The sequence below is a fragment of the Somniosus microcephalus genome, chromosome 4, assembly GCF_052327205.1.
Source record: "Somniosus microcephalus isolate GS21.2 chromosome 4, FLI_Smic_1.0, whole genome shotgun sequence".
NCBI classification, from domain to species: Eukaryota; Metazoa; Chordata; class Chondrichthyes; order Squaliformes; family Somniosidae; genus Somniosus; species Somniosus microcephalus.
Window position 1 is genome coordinate 186740889 of NC_140990.1, and position 21214 is coordinate 186762102.

At 42.9% G+C, this 21214-nt stretch overlaps 1 protein-coding gene across 4 annotated transcripts in view; it reads left to right on the plus strand.

Annotated features, from left to right (window-relative positions):
* ift54 (intraflagellar transport 54) overlaps positions 1 to 18445 on the plus strand; it is a 220132-nt gene extending 201687 nt beyond the window's left edge. For 3 of the 4 annotated variants that reach the window (XM_085985622.1, XM_085985623.1, XM_085985624.1), the window contains 2 exons: positions 423 to 646; positions 14529 to 18445. In XM_085985622.1, the coding sequence (XP_085841748.1) occupies positions 423 to 646; positions 14529 to 14694 (390 nt within the window). In that variant the 3' untranslated portion in view covers positions 14695 to 18445. Of the gene's footprint in view, positions 1 to 422; positions 647 to 12866; positions 12979 to 14528 lie in introns of all 4 variants that reach the window. The other variant, XR_015078122.1, reaches the window with a different exon arrangement.
* Positions 18446 to 21214: the final 2769 nt, after the last annotated feature.

Below are 21214 nucleotides of genomic sequence, written 5' to 3' on the forward strand. Positions count from 1 at the left end.
TATTGTGGTTAAATTGTATCAATTGTAGCACAAATTTATTGAAATTGATTAATTGACTGATCAATAGTACATTTCCTGAAGTACAAGATGATTTATTTTATCCATTTAACTACTGAACTACAAAAAAGCTTCTGTTCGTCAGAACAATTCTGATGAAAGATCTGCAGCTGAAGGGTTAGCCTGTCTCTTTACAGATGCCGGGACACCTGTTGTGTATTTCCAGCTCTAGCTGCTTTTATTTTGTGTGTAATTGTGCGATGTGATTGGTAAGCAGCTTTTTTTTGGCATCCTCACAAATTAATTGATCCCATTTTAATTTTCTGTTTCATTTTAAAATTTAAATCTGTTACTGTTTCACACAGTTGGTAATGTAGAAGGCAGGCCTTATACTTATTTAATGTTGCTGCAAAATTGTTTTTCAGGAGAAAACCATCATCTCTGAAACAGCAAAAAAGAAAGAGAGGGAACTTGTGGCCAAGGAAATAGAAAAACTACGTACGTCCATCCAGACCTTGTGCCGCAGTGCCTTGCCTCTTGGAAAAATAATGGACTACATACAGGAAGACATGGATTCCATGCAGAATGAGTTATCAATGTGGCGCAGGGAAAACAAGAAGCATGCGGAATCTCTCCTAAGCGAACAAAGGTTAGGAGCTGTAGAAGATCTGTGAAAATGTGTGGAGAAACATGGACAGTTGGTGTTTAATGGTGTAGAAACTCGCCCAACTCTTACAACTGCACTACTGAAATCCCAACTATCCAGCCTTTGGCCCTCCATTCACCATGACATTTCTGCAGCTACCGATCTGCTCAACCACACCCCCACCACCACCTTTGATGCCCTAGTCCCTATTAAAACAATTACTCTCTCTCACCCTGGCCATTCCCCCTGGTACAGCCCTCATCTTCACTCCCTTAAGGCCAAGGGGCGCAGATATGACGGACAACTGTTTTAGCCATTTACCGCCAGATTTGGCTGGACCACATAAAGCATTATCGGGTCCTGCTCTCGTCTGCCAAAATTGCTCACTATTCCAGAATCATTCTGGAATGCAAAGATAACCCCGACTCCTATTCTCTACTGCTAACTGTCGTCTTAAATCCCTCTCCACTGTCTCCTCCACCCTTTCTCCAGTTTCTCTCCGATCTTCCCTCATGACCTCTCCGCGCTCATCTTGTCCATGCGACCCACTTCCTGCTCCCTCGACCCTATTCCCACCAAGCTGCTGACCACCCAACTTCTTTTTCTGGCTCCCATGTTAGCTGACATTGTTAACGGTTCTCTCTCCTCGGGTACTGTCCCCCTCTCCCTCAAATCTGTTGTCCTTGCCCCTCTCAAAAAACCAACCCTTGACCCCTCCGTCCTTGCAAACTACCGCCCCATCTCCAACCTCCCTTTCCTCGCCAAAGTCCTTGAACGTGTTGTCGCCTCGCAAATCCATGCCCATCTTTCCCGCAATCCCATGTTTGAATCCCTCCAATCAGGTATCCGCTCTTGCCACAGTACCGAAAGGGCGCTCATCAAAGTCACAAATGACATCCTTTGTGACTGTGACAAAGGTAAACTATCCCTTCTCGACTTGTCTACAGCCTTTGACACGGTTGACCACTCCATCTTTCTCCAACACCTCTCCACCGTCGTCCAGCTGGGTGGGCTTGCACTCGCCTGGTTCCATTCTTATCTATCTAATTGTAGCCAGAGAATCACCTGCAATGGCTTCTCTTCCCGCTCCCACATCGTTACCTCTAGTGTCCCCCTAGGATCTATCCTTGGCCCCCTCCTATTTCTCATCTACATATTTGCCCCTTGGCGACATCGTCCGAAAACACAGTGTCAGTTTCCACATGTACGCTGGCGACACCCACCTCTACCTCACTACCACTTCTCGCGACCTCTCCAGTCTCTAAATTGTCAGACTGCTTGTCCGACATCCGGTTCTGGATGAGCAGAAATTTTCTCCAATTAAACATTGGGAAGACCGAAGCCATTGTTTTCGGTCCCCGCCATAAACTCCGTTCCCTCGACACTGACTCCATCCCTCTCCCTAACATCTGTTTGAGGCTGAACCACATCGTTCGCAACCTTGGTATCATATTTGACCCTGAAATGAGCTTCCGTCCACACATCCGCAGCATAACTAAGACCACCTATTTCCAACTCTAACATCGCCCGTTTCCGCCCTTGCCTCAGCTCATCTGCTGCTGGAACCCTCATCCATGCCTTTGTTACCTCTAGACTTAACTATTCCCACATTTTACCATACGTAAACTTGGTCATTGCTGCCCGTGTCTCTTAGCAGCTGATGTATGATCTGGGAAAGGGAAAGCAGGAGAACAGAATAACCCATTTTTGCTCCGTCCACACATTTGAAAATTACCCATCTTAAAGACTTGAATATTCCAACAGTACTATCAGTCTTCAGCACACAGTGTTTGAACAAGCATGTCGCACACTCTATCGATAGCAGGTAGCTCACTGACAAGTGTAGACATTGTCGCAATGTGGGGACATGTAGCAGCCAAAAGGTTGATAAACAGCAATGAGGTAAATGACCAATTAAACTGTTTGTGGTGTTGATTGAGGGATAAATGTTGACAAGGGCATCAGGAGAACTGCTCTGCTCCTGTTCAAATAGTGCCATGGGATCTTTTACGTAAACCTCCGAGGACAGATGGGGCATCTGTTTAACATCTTATCTGAAAGACGGCACCTCTGATGGTGCAGCAATCCCTCAGTACTGCACTGAAGTGTCAGCCTAGATTATGTGCTGAATTTCCTTCAGTGTGGCTGGTACTCTCGACCTTCTGACTCAGCAGTGACAGTGCTATCACTGAGCCAATTGTTGACACCACAAGCGCACTCGAGGCTTAGGCTGCCATAAATCTGATTTGCCTTTCTATATCCTATTACAGTCTGCCTATACGCCCAGTACAGGAAACTTTGTGATATCCGGCACTGACGGGACCGAGCTGTTGCCGATCTATCAAAACTGCCGGACAAACCAGCGCTAATGTTGAAGGATACGGAGGTTTTCATTTCCGTATCTGACAACAAACACTGTTGCTTAGCAACAGCTTCTAAACAGTCGGCCCGTACCTTGGAAGCGTCTGTAGCTTAGCAACAGCTTCAGAGAGACTTTCCAGAGCCTGACTGTTGGAAAAAAAAGCCACGAGAAGAAAAAAAACCTAACAAAACAGCTCCTGATTTCTGCCAGTGGATCGAGGTTTCCGGACATACAACCTCCGGATAAACCAAAGTTTCCTGTAACTGCAACAACTTTCATTATTTATATAGTGCCTTTAACGTAGTAAAACATCCCACGGAGCATCACGGGAGCATTATCAAACACAATTTGACATCGAGCCACACAATGAGATATTAGGACAGAAAGAGGTAGGTTTTAAGGAACGTCTTGAAGGAGGAGAGAGAGGCAGAGAGGCAAAGAGGTTTAGGGAGGGAATTCCAGAGTTTAGGGCCTAGGCAACTGAAAGCATGGCCGCCAATGGTGAAATGTTTAAAATATGGGATGAACAAGAGCCAGAATTGGAGGAGCGCAGATATCTCGCAGGGTTTTTGGGCTGGAGGAGGTTAAAGAGATAGGGCGGGGCGAGGCCATGGAGGGATTTGAGAACAAGGATGCGAACTTTAAAATTGAGGCATTGCCGGACTGGAAGCCAATGTAGGTCAGTGCTACATTGATGATTATGGGTGAACGGGACTTCGTGTGAGTTAGGATATGGGCAGCAGAGTTTTGGATGAGTTCAAGTTTATGGAGGTTGGAAGATCGGAGGCTGGCCAGGAGAGCATTGGAATAGTCAAGTTTAGAGGTAACAAAGGCATGGATGAGGATTTCAGCAGCAGATGAGCTGAGGCAGGGGCTTCAACCGCTGGACACTATATTATGCCACCTTTTATATAAAAAATAAAAAAAAATTAATTCCAATATCTCTGCACCGTATTCTGGAACAACATTAAGTCAGATTTTCAGTAATCTGCAAAGAGTGACAATGGTTTCATACTTGTGAACTTGACCATTTTTAGTGGCTCAGAAGGAATTGGTGGCACAGAAATACCAAGACGCATGTTTTATTCAAGCATAAAGGGAAGACAAAAACAGACATCATTCCAAATCTGAAGCTCTGTTTGTTGATTTTTCTATCTTGTAAAATTATTTTGCACCCATCAGTGTGAATGATTGATTGAAAACTCTTTTTTAAATACTTCTGGGTCAAATATTAGCTCTACCAGGTATAAAGTAAAGCTCCCTTCTGCCCCAATAGTATGCCTTAATCACAACCCCAGATAAAGATCTCCTTCTGCACTCGTATGAGCATGAGCCTGGACAGTGAAACCTTGAATTTCTGATTGGACGGATCCAATTGGGAAATTGAGTGGAGTTCTGTTGCACAAGATTTCTGCCCACTTTCTTGCCTGCACTGCCAGGTAAAGCACTGCCTGTTTTTGGGTTGTTTCATGTATTGTTTTCGGTCATTGCCACAAACTCCGTTCCCTAGCCACTGACTCCATCCCTCTCCCGAACATCTGTTTGAGGCTGAACCACACTGTTCGCAACCTTGGTGTCATATTTGACCCTGAAATGAGCTTCCGACCACATATCCGCAGCTTAACAAAGACCGCCTATTTTCACTTCCGTAACGTCGCCCGTCTCTGCCCTTGCCTCAGCTCACCTGCTGCTGAAACCTTCATCCATGCCTTTGTTACCTCTAGACTTAACTATTCCCACATTTTACCATACGTAAACTTGGTCATCGCTGCCCGTGTCCTAACTCGCACCAAGTCCCGCTCACCCATCACCCCTGTGCTCGCTGACCTACATTGGCTCCCGGTTAAGCAGTGCCTTGATTTCAAAATTCTCATCCTTGTTTTCAATCCCGCCATGGCCTCGCCCCTCCCTATATCTATAATCTCCTTCAGCCCCACAACACCCCCGCCCCCCGAGATATCTGTGCTCCTCTAATTCTGCCCTCTTGAGCATCCCTGATTATAATTGCTCAGCCATTGGTGGCCATGCCTTCTGTTGCATAGGCCCTAAGCTCTGGAATTCCCTGCCTAAACCTCTCCACCTTGCTACCTCTCTTTCCTCCTTTAAGACGCTCCTTAAAACCTACCTCTTTGACCAAGCTTTTGGTCAGCTGCCCTAATTTATCCTATGTGGCTCGGTGTCGAATTTTTTTGTCTTAAAATACTGCTGTGCAGTGTCTTAGGACGTTTTACTATGTTAAAGGCACTATATAAATGCAAGTAGTTGTTGTTGTAAGTGAGGCAAACATGATGTCATATGCCTTATCTCCGATCATTTCTAACCTCATGTATACTGATTCCTCATCTTGCCTCTTACTTGGTATTGATAGATTTTTAGATGCCAAGGGAATCGAGGGGTATGGGGATAGGGCGGGAAAGTGGAGTTGAGGTCAAAAATCAGCCATGATCTTGAATGGTGGAGCAGGCTCGAGGGGCTGTATGGCCTACTCCTGCTCCTAATTCTTATGTAAGTAATTGGTTAGTGATGGCTGAATGCCAATCCCACCATCTCCTAAATCAAGAGACAAACACTTTATAAAAAAAAAAAAAAATCAAGAGATTTGGTATAATAATCATGAGTTGCTATTTTTTTCCCAACCCGACCCCCTTGCCGACCTTTGCTCCCAGACAGGAAGCGCATTCGGCCACATTGCCAATGACTGTTAAGGTCACAATCACACTTAACTTTTATGCTGCAGAGTCATTCTAGGCTTCCACTGGGGGCATCAGTAACATTTGCCAATTTGATCTCCTTTCCCATGGGCAATTGGTGGCAGCATTACAGAACGATACAATTTTAGAGAGACAGGATTCTTGAAAGGCATAGATTGTATCCACATAACACTACATTACAACAGTGACAACACTTCAACAGTACTTCATTCAATGTAAAGCGTTTTGGGACGTCCTGTGCTCGTGAAAGCCGCTATATAAATGCAAGTCTTTTTTTAGTGATTTATGTACAGAGCTTTGGAAAATTATGACTTAACACATCTGCAATATCCTCAGCTATTTTAATACCCTGGAGTGGAAACCATCAGGTCCTGGAGATTTGTCTATCTTACTGTCTTCCCTGGATGTGCTGGCAACAAGGGGTTCGAAGGTGGAGGTGACTGAGCAGATTGACAGCTGCAAAGGTAGCATGGCGAATGGAGGGCCAGAGGCTAGGCATTTGGGAGTTTGTAAGTGACGTGAGGGAGAGTTCTTTCCAGGGACAGAGGCAGAATCAAATGGAGTTGGAAGAGGGGTAGAGGGATGCAGGTAGTGATGGACACTAGGAACTAGTCGGAAATTACCTTGTCTGTGATCGTGACAATGGGCGTTAGAGAGACAATGGAAGATGACGACATCAAGTAGTTCTTTGTAAGTGATAAAGTCTTGGTATAATGCATTCTTGGAACATTCGTGCCTTCTCTATCTGTGGCTTACCTGGTAATGTCACTAAGCTTTTTGTAGCAAAGCCTGGCCTAGTCAGAGGTGTGGACTTGGTATTCGCTGCTCTTGGCAGCTCTCCTTGGCACTCTGCAGTGCGCTGTGCCAAAAAGCATCACCCTCCTCTGCCTTACTTCCTGCAGCAGTATTTCCATTGTCTCATAACAGAATCTGAGCGGTTCTGTGTCCTCCTGCAGACCTCATTGCCATTCTGGACATCAGACCTTCTTTCTCTGAATAGAAGTGGTAAACAATGGTGTCTGTCCCTTTAAGCTGCAACAGATCTTTAAATTCTGTAGCAGCTTGCTATCTCTCACTACAAAACGGGCATTTATAACACCTGACAATCACCCAAACTATTTTAATGAATCTAACTTGAAATTACAGCTGAGTCAGCAGTCATCACATCAGGCAGGCATGAATCCTGTTCTTCCATATTTCTGTTCAATTTCACACGTACACTTCCCACAAGGGTCTCTGGATAATGATTAGGAGCAGGATGTTTTTTTTTCCCTGCCTGCCCTAAGCATACTGAAGCCAGTTGTAGTACCTCTTCCTGCTGACCCTGGCAGAGATTGGTTGACTCACACCAGACCAAAGATTAAACCTATCTGCTCTATATGGCTCAGTACCACAAAAACATGCAGTGCATTTAGCTGTAGAGCCACGGTGGCTTACATTTTCTGTTTTAATTTGAGTTGTAATCCACACCATTGCTGCTGCAGAAATTTTAGTGTTTTTAGGAAACAATAATGATGATTGGAAGCATCAGTACAACAGCATTCACAAAGGAGTACAAAAACTTGCTGAAGCAGAACAACGTCAATTAATGCACAGGCAGGTATGATGCTGTGAGTTATGAATTATTTGGGTAGCAAGCAAATTTCAGTACACCAAGCTTTCATAAGGATGGGATTGGTAAGCCAGTGCCTTCAAAACTTTTGTGTTGCACTCTGTACTAGGTTATGGGGTACTCATTATAGACTGCACGTGATTAAGTGGAAAACATGTTGGTTCCACAGACCAATTATGAGAGTGGTGTGTAATTACAAAATCCAGATGAAAAATTATGGGGTTGGGGAACTGAATGTAATAGGATCAAACATCATTTGACAAAACAATTTCTTCATTTGTTCAATCTCTACATATAAATAGAAACTGCCAGTCTGCCACATAAGGAAATCACTAGAAACAGTGCCTTTAAAAAAAAACACACTGGCCTCCAATGATTTTCCATTATTCTTTGTATCATAGCCTTGATCTGAGGTAATCTGTGGGTTCTTTTTCTCCCATCTTTGGCAGCAGATGCATCTGTTGTCTCCCATACTAGGAAAAGTTCTTTCACCATTTATTGGTTTTATTTTTTAATGTGATCGTGCCAGATCGCTTTAAAATCAAGGGGCTAAAAATTGAGTAGCGCCCCAATTGAGGCGCTAGCGCCCCGGAAAAATTAGCACCCTCGCGCCAGAAATTGAGTGGTTGCGCCCCAAGAGGGAAGCGGGGCGCTACTGGAAGCGCCCCGCCTCCCTCTTGGGGCGCTGCGAGTGAATATCGTGGTGCTACATGCCGCAGCGCCACACGCTGCGGCACGTCGCACCGCGGTATTGCAGGCCTTCCTCCCCTTCTTAAAGGGGAGGGGCCATGTGCAGCGCGACGGGGATCGGGAGTGCAGGCAAAAGAGCCCGGCACCCAAGAGAAGTGCCGGGCTCTTGAGTGCAGCAGGCACTCCGCTGGGGGGGGGGGGGGGGTGGGTTCAGGAGGCCGGGGACGGGAGCGCAGGCAGGCAGGTGGTGGCAGGCGGCCAGCAACAAAAATGGCCGCCCTGCACTTCGCCTTTAAATTGCGCCTCCCTGGCCGCAGGTACGCCCCCCTGACCCTGTCGGACATAGCGTCCGGCGGTAAATCAGGGGGCGCTCCCGAAGATCGTGGCTGGGGCGTGAGCGGGGCACTGCGCACACCAATGACGTCATCGGCAGCGGCGCAGGGCGCTACCGGTTAGCGCCACCACTAACCTCCCGCTGAAATTTGCGGGAGGCGTGGGCAGTGCCGCGCCCAGGCGCTAGTTGGTTTGCGCCCCACTTAGCGCCCTCTTAAGGCGCTAATGGGTGGCGCTATCAACTGAATTTTTCCCCCAAGGAAAAAGTTTTTAATTAAATTTTTTAGTAGTGTTCGAAAACTAGTTTGTGTAAAATTTGACTGCATGTTGGATCATAGCCTAATCAGGCTCTCTTCAACCAATTTGGTTCTGGTCATTTACAGACATATGGCAGTTTCAGTGCTAGCACTTGTCTTCAAAATTTAATATTGATGCCTTGGTTCTTTTACATTGATGCCTCTCCATTGCCTTCCATCATTACATGTCTTCTCTGTGTGAAACCTGATCAACTGTGGGAGGGAGTCTTGGGCCAGCACAAATAATGAATGTATGAGGAAGAATGTTGGTTACTTACCTTGGGTAGAGTCCTTCTTGTTCTTAGAAGAACATTCATTCTCTACCACAAGGCTCCCTCCCAGCCTACCCCTTGTTCTATTCTGACTGTGCTTGCTTTGAAGCTGTTTTACTGTGGATTTTAAAAAAAACAAGCTTATTGCTACTCTCCATTGTCTTAGATCTTAGTGCAGCCTTTTACAGAAAGCAGATCAATGCTGTGTTAGAACAGAGGTGGAAAATCCCCACTCCAACTAAATATTCGGAAGACCGAAGCCACTGTCTTCAGTCCCCACCACAAACTCCGTTCCCTAGCCACCGACTCATCCCTCTCCCTAGCACCAGTCTGAGGCTGAACCAGATTGTTCGCAACCTTGGTGTCATATATGACCCTGAAATGAGCTTCCGACCACATAACCGAGCTATAACTAAGGCAGCCTATTTCCACCTCTGTAACATTGTCCAACTCCACCCATGCCTCAGCTCATTTGCTGCTGAAGCCCTCATCCATGCCTTTGTTACCTCTAGACTTGACGCACTCCTGGCTGGCCTCCCATGTTGTACCCTACGTAAACTTGGTTATCCAAAACTCTGCTGCCCATGCCCTAACTCGCTCCAAGTCTCCTGCACCCATTTCCCTTGTGCTCACTGACCTACATTAGCTCCCAGTTAAGCAACGCCTCTATTTTGAAATTCTTATCCTTTTTTTTCAAATCCCTCCGTGGCCTCGCCCCTTCCAATCTCGGTAATCTCCTTCATCCCCCTCTCGCCCCGAGATATGTGCACTCCTCTAATTCTAGCCTCTTGAGCATCCCTGATTTTAATCGCTCAACTATTGGTGGCTGTGCCTTCAGCTGCCAAGGCCCTAAGCTCTGGAATTCCCTCCTTAAGCCTCTCCGCCTCTCTTTCCTCCTTTAAGATGTTCCTTAAAACCTAACTCCTTGATCTGCCCTAATTTCTCCTCATATGGCTAAGTGTCAAATTTTGTTTTATAACACTCCTGTGATGCGCCTTGGGGTGTTTTATTATGTTAAAGGTGCTATATAAATACAAGTTCTTGTTGCACAGGACATGAGGTTTAAGAACATAAGAAATAGGAGCAGGAGCAGGCCATACAGCCCCTCGAGCCTGCTCCACCATTCAATAAGATCATGGCTGATCTTCGACCTCAACTCCACGTTCCCGCCATTTTTCATATATCCCTCGATTCCCCTAGAGTCCAAAAATCTATCGAGCTCGGCCTTAAATATACTCAACAACTCAGTATCCACAGCCCTTTGGGGTAGAGAATTCCAAAGATTCACAACCCTCTGAGTGAAGAAATTCCTCCTCATCTCAGTCTTAAATGGCCGACCCCTTTCCTGAGACTATGCCCCCTAGTTCTAGATACTCCAGCCAGGGGAAACAACCTCTCGGCATCTACCCTGTCAATCCCCCTCAGAATATTATATGTTTCAATGAGGTCATCTCTCATTCTTTCTAAATTCCAGAGAGTATAGGCCCAGTTTACTCAATCTCTCCATATAGGACAACCCTCTCATGCCAGGAATTAATCTACTGAACCTTCGTTGCACTCTAAGGCAAGTATATCCTTCCTCAGATAAGGAGACCAAAACTGTGCACAGTACTCCAGATGTGACCTCAACAAAGCCCTGTACAATTGTAGCAAGACCTCCTTACTCTTATACTCCAACCCCCTTGCAATAAAGGCCAACATGCCATTTGCCTTCCTAATTGCTTGCTGTATCTGCATGCTAACTCTGTGTTTCCTGTATAAGAGCACCTAAATCTCTCTGAACACCAACATTTAGTAGTTTCTCACCATTTAAAAAATATTCTGTTTTTCTATTCTTCCTACCAAAGTGAATAACCTCACATTTCCCCACATTATACTCTATCTGCCACTTTATTGCCCACTCACTTAACCTGTCTATCTCTTCTTCTTAGGCAGTCCCTTGGAACCGAGGATGACTTGCTTCCACACTAAAAATGAGTTCTCAGGTGGCTGATGAGTCCAATGCGGAACCTATAGTCTCTGTCACAGGTGGGTCATCAGTGTTGGGGCGTACTCACTGATGACCGTTGTGCAGTGGTTCCGGGCTAGGGTGAGCCGTAGAGTCATGAGGCGTTTGTTTATTCCACAAGGGGAGTCTCTAAGACGTTCAACTAGCTCATTTTTTATGGCGAAGCCTACCCCATGGAGGCGGCGTTCTTCTTCAGGTTTTCCTTTCCAGAAGAAGGTGTAAACATCGCCTTGCTCCTTGAGCTGGCCTTCCCCTGCCTGCCGGGTCTCGCTTAGGGCGGCAATGTCTATGTCGACATGTCTGAGCTCCCGGGCAATGATAGTACAGCGTTCCGGTCTGTCGCTGTTGGGGTTGTTCATGAGGGTCCTGACGTTCCAGGTCCCAAACTTCATTTTAAAGGGTGGAAGATGCCTGTGCACACCAGCTACCACACTGGCTTGACAGAGCAAGGTCTTGGTCCAATGGCAAGGGCATCCAAGACGATTGGAGACCAGGCTCTGCTACATCGGCCTAGCACACACACACACACACACACACACATACTCTTATTGCCCTCCTCCGTCCTTCCTGCAGGTCCTCTCTGCCTGGGTTTCATAGGCTGCAGTGTGGTCCTCCTGACCCCGCTGCTGGTCCACGCTACGCCACTCCTGGGCCTCGACCGCGCTGCTGGGCTAGTCCTCGCTCTTGGGTCCCGACCTCGCTCTTGGGCCTTGTCCTCACTCTTGGGTCCCGACCTTGCTCCTGGGCCTCAACCTCCTCCTAGTGTGTCTCCTTCTAGTGAAGGACCTGTCTATATCCCTTTGCAGGCTCTTTGTCCTCCTCACAACTTACTTTCCCACATATCTTTGTATTGTCAGCAAACTTGGATACATTACACTCGGTCCTTTCATCTAAGTCATTAATATAAATTGCAACAGCTGAGGCCCAAGCACTAATCCTTGCGGTACCCCACTAGTTACAGCCTGCCAACCTGAAAATGATCCGTTTATTTCTACTGTTTTCTGTCTGTTAACCAATTCTCTGTCCATGCTAATAAATGATCCCCAACCCCATGAGCCCTTATCTTGTGTAGCAACCTTTTATGTGGCACCTTATCGAATGCCTTTTGGAAATCCAAATACAGTATACTACATCCACTGGTTCCCCTTTTTCTACCCTGCTAGTAACATCCTCAAAAAACTCTAATAAATTTGTCAAACACGATTTCCCTTTCATAAAACCATGTTGACTCTGCCTAATCATATTATGATTTTCTAAATGTCCTGTTACCAATTCCTTAATAATGGATTCCAGCATTTTCCTGACAACTGATGTCAGACTAACTGGCCTGTAGTTCCATGTTTTCTTTCTCTCTCCTTTCTTGAATAGCGTGGTTATAGTTTTCATAAAAGGGCTCTGGTAGTTTTCCTCCATGGGAGGACAGAAATTCCCACAGTATGTGGAGGTTGAATTTCTTTTGAAGAGAATACTCTACATATAGTTGCATAATGTTTTCTGCAGTTTAAAACAAAAAGACTTGCTGGGATTTCAACATTGAACAGAATGTTATACAAGTGGATAGTTGGTATGCATCTAGAAAGTAGAAAAAGGGCCTCCAGATGGCGCTATGTGACTATTAACTGAACACTATCCTTTTGGTTGACCTACAGTGCTATTTCAAAACAAATCCATAATGTTTATTGTACTAATTCAGCCTCTGTACAGTTTTGTCGGTATTTTAATTTGAATGTTGCTTACAGAGAATGATTTGTTTTTCTATTTCAATCAAATGTAAATATCAGTGAATACGGATGACATCCAGGAACTGGCCAAGAGAAACAGCTGAGCTCAGTTTAGCACACGCTCGGCAAGAAATAAAAGAAAAATACCCCATTCCCATTGTGGCTAATGCAACAATACCTGTGTTCCTTATGTCATTGAACTGTGTCTGCTTCTTTAGATGAATGATCACAGGAACCTTCTCTCTTTCTCCTCTCACCCACACCCGTGAAGTTCCGTAATATGTGATTATTTGGGGATGGAGGGGAAACCAGCTCTGACTTATGTTGGAGGTAAATGCACACATTTGCCTATTACCCTTTAAATATGTTAACTATTTTAAAATACAGAAACTTTAGTAAATTGCTAACAAAAGTATCATAGTGGTTCTGTGCTATCATACCTCTCCTTTTCAGTTAGATTGGTAATGAAATCTAATCTTAACTTTTATACTTCTAATTTACACTTCTTACTCATAGTATAGTTTGGGGCCAATTGTAGCCCACCCCTCTCATGGATGACAAGGTATATATAGATGAAGACCACCATTTGGCCTATCTTGACTTCTCATTCCAGAAAATGCTACAGTCCCCCCATCATGGCATCCACCTGTTCCTTCAACGATTTCAGGGTTTATACCTCTATTACTCTTCTCAAAAGCCCATTCCATGTATTGATCACTCCTTGTATGAAGAACTACTTCACGATATCAGTCCTAAATTTGCCTTTTATGGTTTGAAGCTGTACTCCCTTGTCCTTCTGTCATGATTGAGTTTGAACTCCTGTTCTGGATCTACCTTTTCTATACAGTTTGCTATCTCTTAAATACTTATACAAGGTCACCCTCCAGTTACTATCTGCCTTAAAAACATGCTTCTGCACTCTTTTATCATAACTCAGTCTTCTGACACTAGGGATCAGTCAAGTGACTCTTCTCTAAACTACCTCCAGAGGTATATATCTCTCTTCGGCCTTGGTGACCAGAATTGGATGTGGTGATGAGAAGTGGTGCCCAAGGTGTAGTCTGACTGCAGCACTACAGTTTGAGCATTGCTACCCCTGACTTGCACACCTGTGGCCCTTGGTGGACTTGCTGCTCGTCTGTGTCTGTGGCCCATATAGGAACAGTGGTTAAACCATTTGGCCCATTGAGCTCCACTGTTTTGTTACGTATGGTGGCTTTTCATCTTTTTAATCCCAATTCCTTCCCATGTCTCCATGTCTGTTAATGTCATTGCTTCCCAAATAAGTATCTCCACTAATTTTGCATTTGTGATGCTGTGGAGCAGTGCATTCCACATTTTCACAACTGTTAATGGGTGTTTTCAGATGTGGGATTCAATACACTTCCTTCTCTTTCTCTAACTTCCCAGTCAGGGAACAAGAGACACCATCTATCCCAGTATCCTTAACATTAGTGAAAGGATCACTCAGCAGCTCTCCACTAAGGACCACTGTAGCACATATAGTCCACTCCTGATAATTCATTTTTTTAGTGCAATAACTTTGAATTATCTAATATTTTGAATTAAGCAACATTAATGCAGCAATTTGGGAACTTAATGCTAAAAAAAAATGTAAACTGTCAGGTAACTTGAATTAAGAGAAGTAGTCTATATATGAAAATTGGTAATCTGGAACTCACTGTGTGAGGAATTGTAAGTGGTAAGCATTCCTAAATGACCCGTAAGCAATTGCTGCTTAGACTGTGCGCCATATCAATGAAACTGCTATTTATTCTTTTTTCACCAGCTTAAATGTGGAAAGCTATCTAGCTTTTCAGTTTTTATGGTGGTAATAACCACATTACAAACTTGAGTCTTGATTTTTTTTGTCCTTGCAGCATCACAGACACTGCTGTGGAGCCATTAAAGACTGAACTCTCTGAACTGGAGCAACTGATCAAGGACCAGCAGGATAAGAATTGTGCTGTCAAGGCAAACGTACTGAAAAACGAGGATAAGATCCAGAAAATGATTTCAAGTATTAACTTCTCCTCAAGAACGTGAGAGAGGAGGGGCTGTTGCACAGTTGGCGCGGAAATCATTAATGCAGTTCAGCTAATAAGGTGAAGAAATGATGGGGAGGAGGGACCTTGTAGAAGAGCAGACTGAGAAATAACGTGTACATGGGTAAAAAAGCATTTCTTTATATACCTATCTCTCAATCAGTTGCATTCCACTAGAGAGCTTATTATCTTGCACAGTTTAAAGAAAACAAATGAGTACATGAAATAAAAGCACTGTTTATAAATAGCTTGCAGCTCTGAAAGCAGGATTTGTACCGTTTTCTTCTTTGCTTACCTTCTTTCGGCTGAAATTCCTGCTGACAATTTTAGCAAAATAGTCAATGAGTACAAAACAGGATGGTAAAATTATTGATGGGAGGAATTTCACCGCTTTTATGTTTGACTGATTGATTGTTACTCCTGATGATCCCACAAATTTTGGAATTCTTTCAACTAGCTACAGTGTTCTCTGCAGCAATAGAAGCACCACATCGCTCATTACAACACCAAGGCATAAGAGCAGTCCAACCCCCTGGTCATTGCCCGTGGCATTAGACACCACACCTGTGCTGAGATCAGGGTGAAGTCACCTGGGTTCATCCGTACCACTCGAGGCTGATGGGCTAGGCCACCTGAAAGTATATTATTTTATTTTTTACATATACGGATATGAAAGTATTTTTAAAGAAAGTAACTGGGTATTGGTGATCCTTTGCTGTATCATATGTTGGAACGTAAGAAGGCAGTGAATTTTCCTGTAATTTACAGGTTCAGCTTTGGTAATACAGCAGTGACTGTCACAGATTCAATATTTTCTCAAGTTCTAACATAAAATCAATATCATTATGCAAATAATGGAAATGCAGCACTTTAACAGTCTGTAAAACAATAGGTGATGATACTTGGTGAATTGAAGCTAGTAATTCGATCTAGGTGCTCAGATTCAGGTTCGCAGAGCTTTATCATTATGATTTAAAGTGTCACATCACTACTTCAATTAGGTCACCAAGAAGTACCTATTATCTTCTATTAAAACGCTAAACACGATAGGCTATAGAGCCATTACACATTACTAAATAAGCATCTACTATTGCCTGCTAAATATCACAAGCACCGGCAAACCCTCTCTGCTCTTAACCCATGGACTGATGAGAACATAGAATTCATGTTTCTGTGATGCAGATGGGACAAGGCACCAAGTCAGTGAGGCAACCTGGTAAATTCAGGAATGCTGAATGAAAATAGTTTCATTGCACTGACACTGATGCATGTACACAGCTTCATTAAATAGTGAAACAGATTGTTGCCCACTTGTATCACAAAGCACAGGTCTACTTGAATGCTCACTGGGTGAAAACAGTGCCCTTCATTAACTATACCCAAGAACATAATAAAATACTAAGTGCTGTTTGGGAGCCATAATTGGTGAAATCTTGCCACTTGGTTTACAGAGCCTTGAGTGTGCACTGATGTCAGGAGACATGATGTATTCTCAGCCACTGTTTTAGCTTTAAAAGCAATAACTGACCACTGGAGCCCTCAGCTGAAGATTATTTGTTTAATAGGTATAAGGGTATTGAGGAGTAAGGATTATGATGAAGCTAAAAGCTAAATCAAGTATTGAAATAGTAAACTTCTAAATTAAAATCCATGAGTTTACCTTTACTTTTGAAGGAGAACATGACTAAAAATGCTGTTTCAATAGCAACCAAATAAATCCTTCACATTCCAAACCACCACCTGCTGCTTGTCCTGAAGATGTGCACAGTGGTTACACTTCCTTTACCCTGCCAATGAAGGGTTATTTTGGATGCGATATGAGTTTTGGGACATCGAATGGAAGTTAGTCCCTGGGACTTGACTTTTTCTTTTTTTAATTTATTGTTGATGAACTTGCTTGCCAATTTGAAAATAAATTATCTTTAGTACTTGGACATGCAACCATACCCTACTATTTGTTTTCAAATGATTTATAATAACTAACCTGTTAAATGCCCATAACCCTGTAAATCCTATGTTGCCCAGCATTTCACAAGCCATTGCATCACAGATTGTAACAGAGGTTTAATGAACTTTCAGTCAGCTCCTGAGAGCCTTCAGAAAGGATAATCACTTGTACATGATGGCTTTAGTCTTGTTTTCTTTTATGAGCAACATGTACCCTATCACAAGTTAACTAATATTTCAGTACAGATAATATTTTGCAATTGGATACCCTTGCAATTGTCCAATTTTATCATCCAAGATTACCAGCACCACCTCAAACAGAATTGCATTGTACAAGCTGATTTTATCCAGTGCAATGCAGCAATCTTGTACATGCATAAAAAGGCTAATTTCTACATTATTAGGCTGACAGAATCTATAACATGGCTGAGATGAATAGAAATGTTGCAGAAGTTTTTTTTTTCCCTCGCACATTCCAAGCCAATGGCAAGAATACAACTTTGAAAATCTATTAATACATTTTAAAGTAGTGCTGTGACCTGACCATTCCATTTTAATACCAACAAAGCTTGAAAGATGCTTCCTGTCCCACCCTGGAAAGATGAGTGCTTTCAAATAAGGCTGACTTACTTTGAGTTTTGTGTGTGCATTTCTTGTGACAGTGGCACACTTTTTAACAATTCACCTTTAGTTTAATTGAACAAACGTCTGTGTGTACCATTGTCTTGGAACAGCATTGGTGCCATCTGAGAACTAATAAAATCATCTTTCCAGCAATCCTGGCCCCATTTGTACGAGTAAACTTCACAGGTCAAATGTGGAGCATACATTTCAATCATGAGGTGGCTTGAGATCCAGTAGTATTAAAACTTCCATTTATCTTTGAATCTTTAAAATCTCCTTTACTTGATCATACGAATGAACTAAACCCCTTTTCAGACTCGGTTTAAAAAAAGATTATGCCACTTATTCTGTGCATCACAAAGTCTATTGTACATGGCATGTTCATTTTTGTGTAAACCTACTAGAAGAAAGTATTTGTGTAGCACTTGTTATGTTGCATTGTATGTTTGTTTATTTTCTCGTTGGAGTAAAATTGCAGTTTTAAAACGAGCTGTACAATATTTTAACTACAATTATTCCCCAAGAAAAATTATATTTGTTTTAATATTTATCGGTATTATCTCACTGCCTCAATGTGCTCTGATGAACATTTTCTCTGCTTCCCCTGTACCTTTTAAGATTATCCAAAATTGCAGCAACTGCGTAGTTTGATGACCTGGTTTAAAGCTGTAGTTGCTCCTTTAACAGGTTTCTTCTGAATGATCAACGCTCCTCTGATGACCGGTCCTAGTGGGTAAAGATGCTGACCATTAAGCTGCAGAAGGGTCCTGAGTGAACTCTAGGTTTGAGTAAATTAGCTGATCTCGGCTTGGGCATGAAATTGGTCTCGGTTCCCCTGGCTAGGGAGTAAGAAAATCAGCCAAGGATTCCCTTTACTGGTTGCTTTCTAGTGAGTTTTGCTGGAAGGTGTGAATGTGTAGAAAAGATTTATTCTGACGCTCCTTGTTTAGACGCATACATGAAAAATGACAACTTGGGCAGAGTGTTGGCATCCTCGGGAGGGGGAGAAACTAAATTAACCTTCAAAAATAATTGGTCTATTTTTTAATCTCTTAATAGTTATCTCTTTTTAAAACTAGAGCAAGATGTAAGTTTTGAAAAATTGTTCCAATTTTTTAGGGTCAATTATGAAAAAGATGATTGGAGGAAACATTAAAAAATCATCATTTATATTGCTTTAATCTGGAGTTCTTACAGTGTTTTGTGCAAATAACACATTTAAATGGTTTTTGTTTAACAACAAGAACAACAACAACTTGTATTTATATAATGCCTTTAACATGGTAAAACGTCTCAAGGCACTTCATGGGAGCATTATCAAACAAAATTTGGCACTGAGCCACATGAGATACAAGGGCAGATGACCAAAAGTTTGGTCAGAGGTAGGTTTTAAGGAGCATCTTAAAGGAGGAAAGAGAGGTAGTAATTTTCAGATTAAAATAACAATTTTAGGCTTTGATATTGAGCCCCTCCCCTCCCCCTCCTGAAAAATAAGGTATATCCCCAAAAATGATTCCTACAACATAGTGTAAACAGTTGGATACTCATGCTCATCACTGAACAGATGTGCTGTACTTATTTCCAAATTGGTACAGTATCACAAATTAGTACAAATCTGGCATTTCACAAAGTTGTCCTATTCACATGAAAACTACAACTGGTATGTCTCTAAAGATGAATTAATGATAGTGATGAACTATTTATTACCTCGAGACTTGTTGGTTTTCAATATGTTTAAGATGGGTAGGAGACAAACGCAACTTTAGCTAAGACTTAGTAATTAAACAGAGCAACAGTAAAGAGCGCTACTGATCTAAATGAGTTGAGGAAGCTACTGACTTTGCAGCCAACATTCTCCCCTAGATTACTGGTGATTGCTAGTTTGCAGTAACGTGTGAGCTTGGATCATTCATTGGCATGATAGTTTATTTGAAATGAAATGCTTTACAGAGCTTCAGATTTTCAATGCATTGTTAACTGTCGCTATTGTACATTTTTGTAAATTTTGGTCACTAACATAGTTTAAAAAATTAATTTTGTAGTGAAGTGAAATAAAGTGTGCAGCTGTACTGAATGCCCTGTTTGCATTAGCTGTTGAGCTAATCACTGCTTACATGAAGGCTCATCAAAGGGATATGGATCAGTGGTGGGAAACATGCTGACAAAATTCTCCTTGTTCTCCTTCTGACCCATGAAGAGTGGAAATGCTAGTGCTGCATCTCATGCATTCAGTGATTTAACCAAGTATAAAATGAAACTGGGATATCTGAAATACTATCATTTTATACATCACATATTGTGGGTGGGGTAAGTAATGTAACTTGACGATCAAACCAATGCCTATTCATTTAGCAGACTTTACATTCCAAATCCACAAGCATTTTCTTTACTGTGTCTTGGCACACCACCCGTATAATCTTCAGTTGTTTTTTTCCTGCTGTTGACGTTCACTGGCAGAGAAGTAGTTCCTGCAGGAAGCCCATCATCTATACTGGACAGTGTCTGCTGCTAAATCATAATTCTGCTAAATCACTCCTGCCAGCATTATCTGCAAAGGACAAAGTAATATGCTCCTGGGAGCATGCTCCCAACAGTGCGAGTCAGACCAACTTGGTGAGTTCTATATTCGGAAGGTGAGAAAGATAAATGGCAGACTGCTTCAACTGGATGTCAAAGTTTGTCTCTATTTTCAAATTGCAAACCTGAATTCTCTAAAATTTGTAATGACAGCAGTGTTGCTGACAGTAATTTTCTTTCTCTTCTATCAGAATTGCGCATTAAAACTAATACAAAATCTATAAGTAGTTAATGAAAGTACAAATATTGGCAATTCTGTGACGAGCCTACTCCACTACTGGGAGAGAGGAATTTGCAGAGCCTTCATATTTTCTGCTTGAGAGGAAAAAGTAAGAAAATCGATGACACTCCTGGCAAGTTTTATTCAGTACTAGAATAGATGAATGGTTCAGGAACTTGTAGCTTATTCTGGGTGCTAAAGTCTATTGCCTATCATGGTCAAAGGGATCCCTTGGTTCCAGTGCCAATGATTGACAAGTCCAGTACTCGCCAACAGGCCTGAGAGTATCCTCGAGATCTAGAGTTAATCTGTTGAGTTGACATCTGACCCCATAAGCCAAAGTAAAGGCCGGCCTGCATGATGGTTGTATGAGCTGATGGAATGCACTGTACAGATCGTAAGCCTTAATGAACAAGTTCAGTGGGAGGAAGTGGACTCTGCTGTTTTATCTAGTTAATGGTAGGACAGCAGTTGTGTATGGCATTCATGCTGAATTCTTAAAAGCTGCTGGGGAGCGTGGTGGTGGTGGGTGGAAGGGAGAGCAAGCAAACGGTTCCAGTAACAACCAACTTCCCCAGTAGTTGGTGAATTTTAAGTCTGGTGAATAGAATTCTGTTTAAGGTGCACATACTCTAGATGTTTGGTCCCTCCCATTTTGTATTGGAGATCAAAGAAAACAGATACCTCATTTATATTATGGAACCCTTCCCAGTGGGATATTACCCAATCCCCTTGCATTGAACATGCTCTCTTTATATTGCGAGGTAGATTTAGCAATAACAACTTGCATTTATATATTGCCTTTAACGTAGAAAAACATCCTATGGCACTTAATAATGGAACAACTTTGCATGCACAAACCACTTAGAAGTCACAGGCATGACTGCCATTCCAGTGGCAGCCTTTCTCTGATGTTGGAGAGGAAGCTCCATGCCGGCCAACAATTTACAGGTTAGCCCTTTCATGGCCAGACCCAATTCAAGTGCTGCTGTTGACCGCAATTTACTTTTGCTACTGGAAACCACCAGTTGTGGGAGACACTCGGCAAACTCCCTCCCAAGGTTACCTTCAACAGCATTGGGACTGGGTCGCTTATTTTACAGGGTTACCCCCAGATGGTAATCTTGCTGTATAAGGCAACCACTAAAAAATA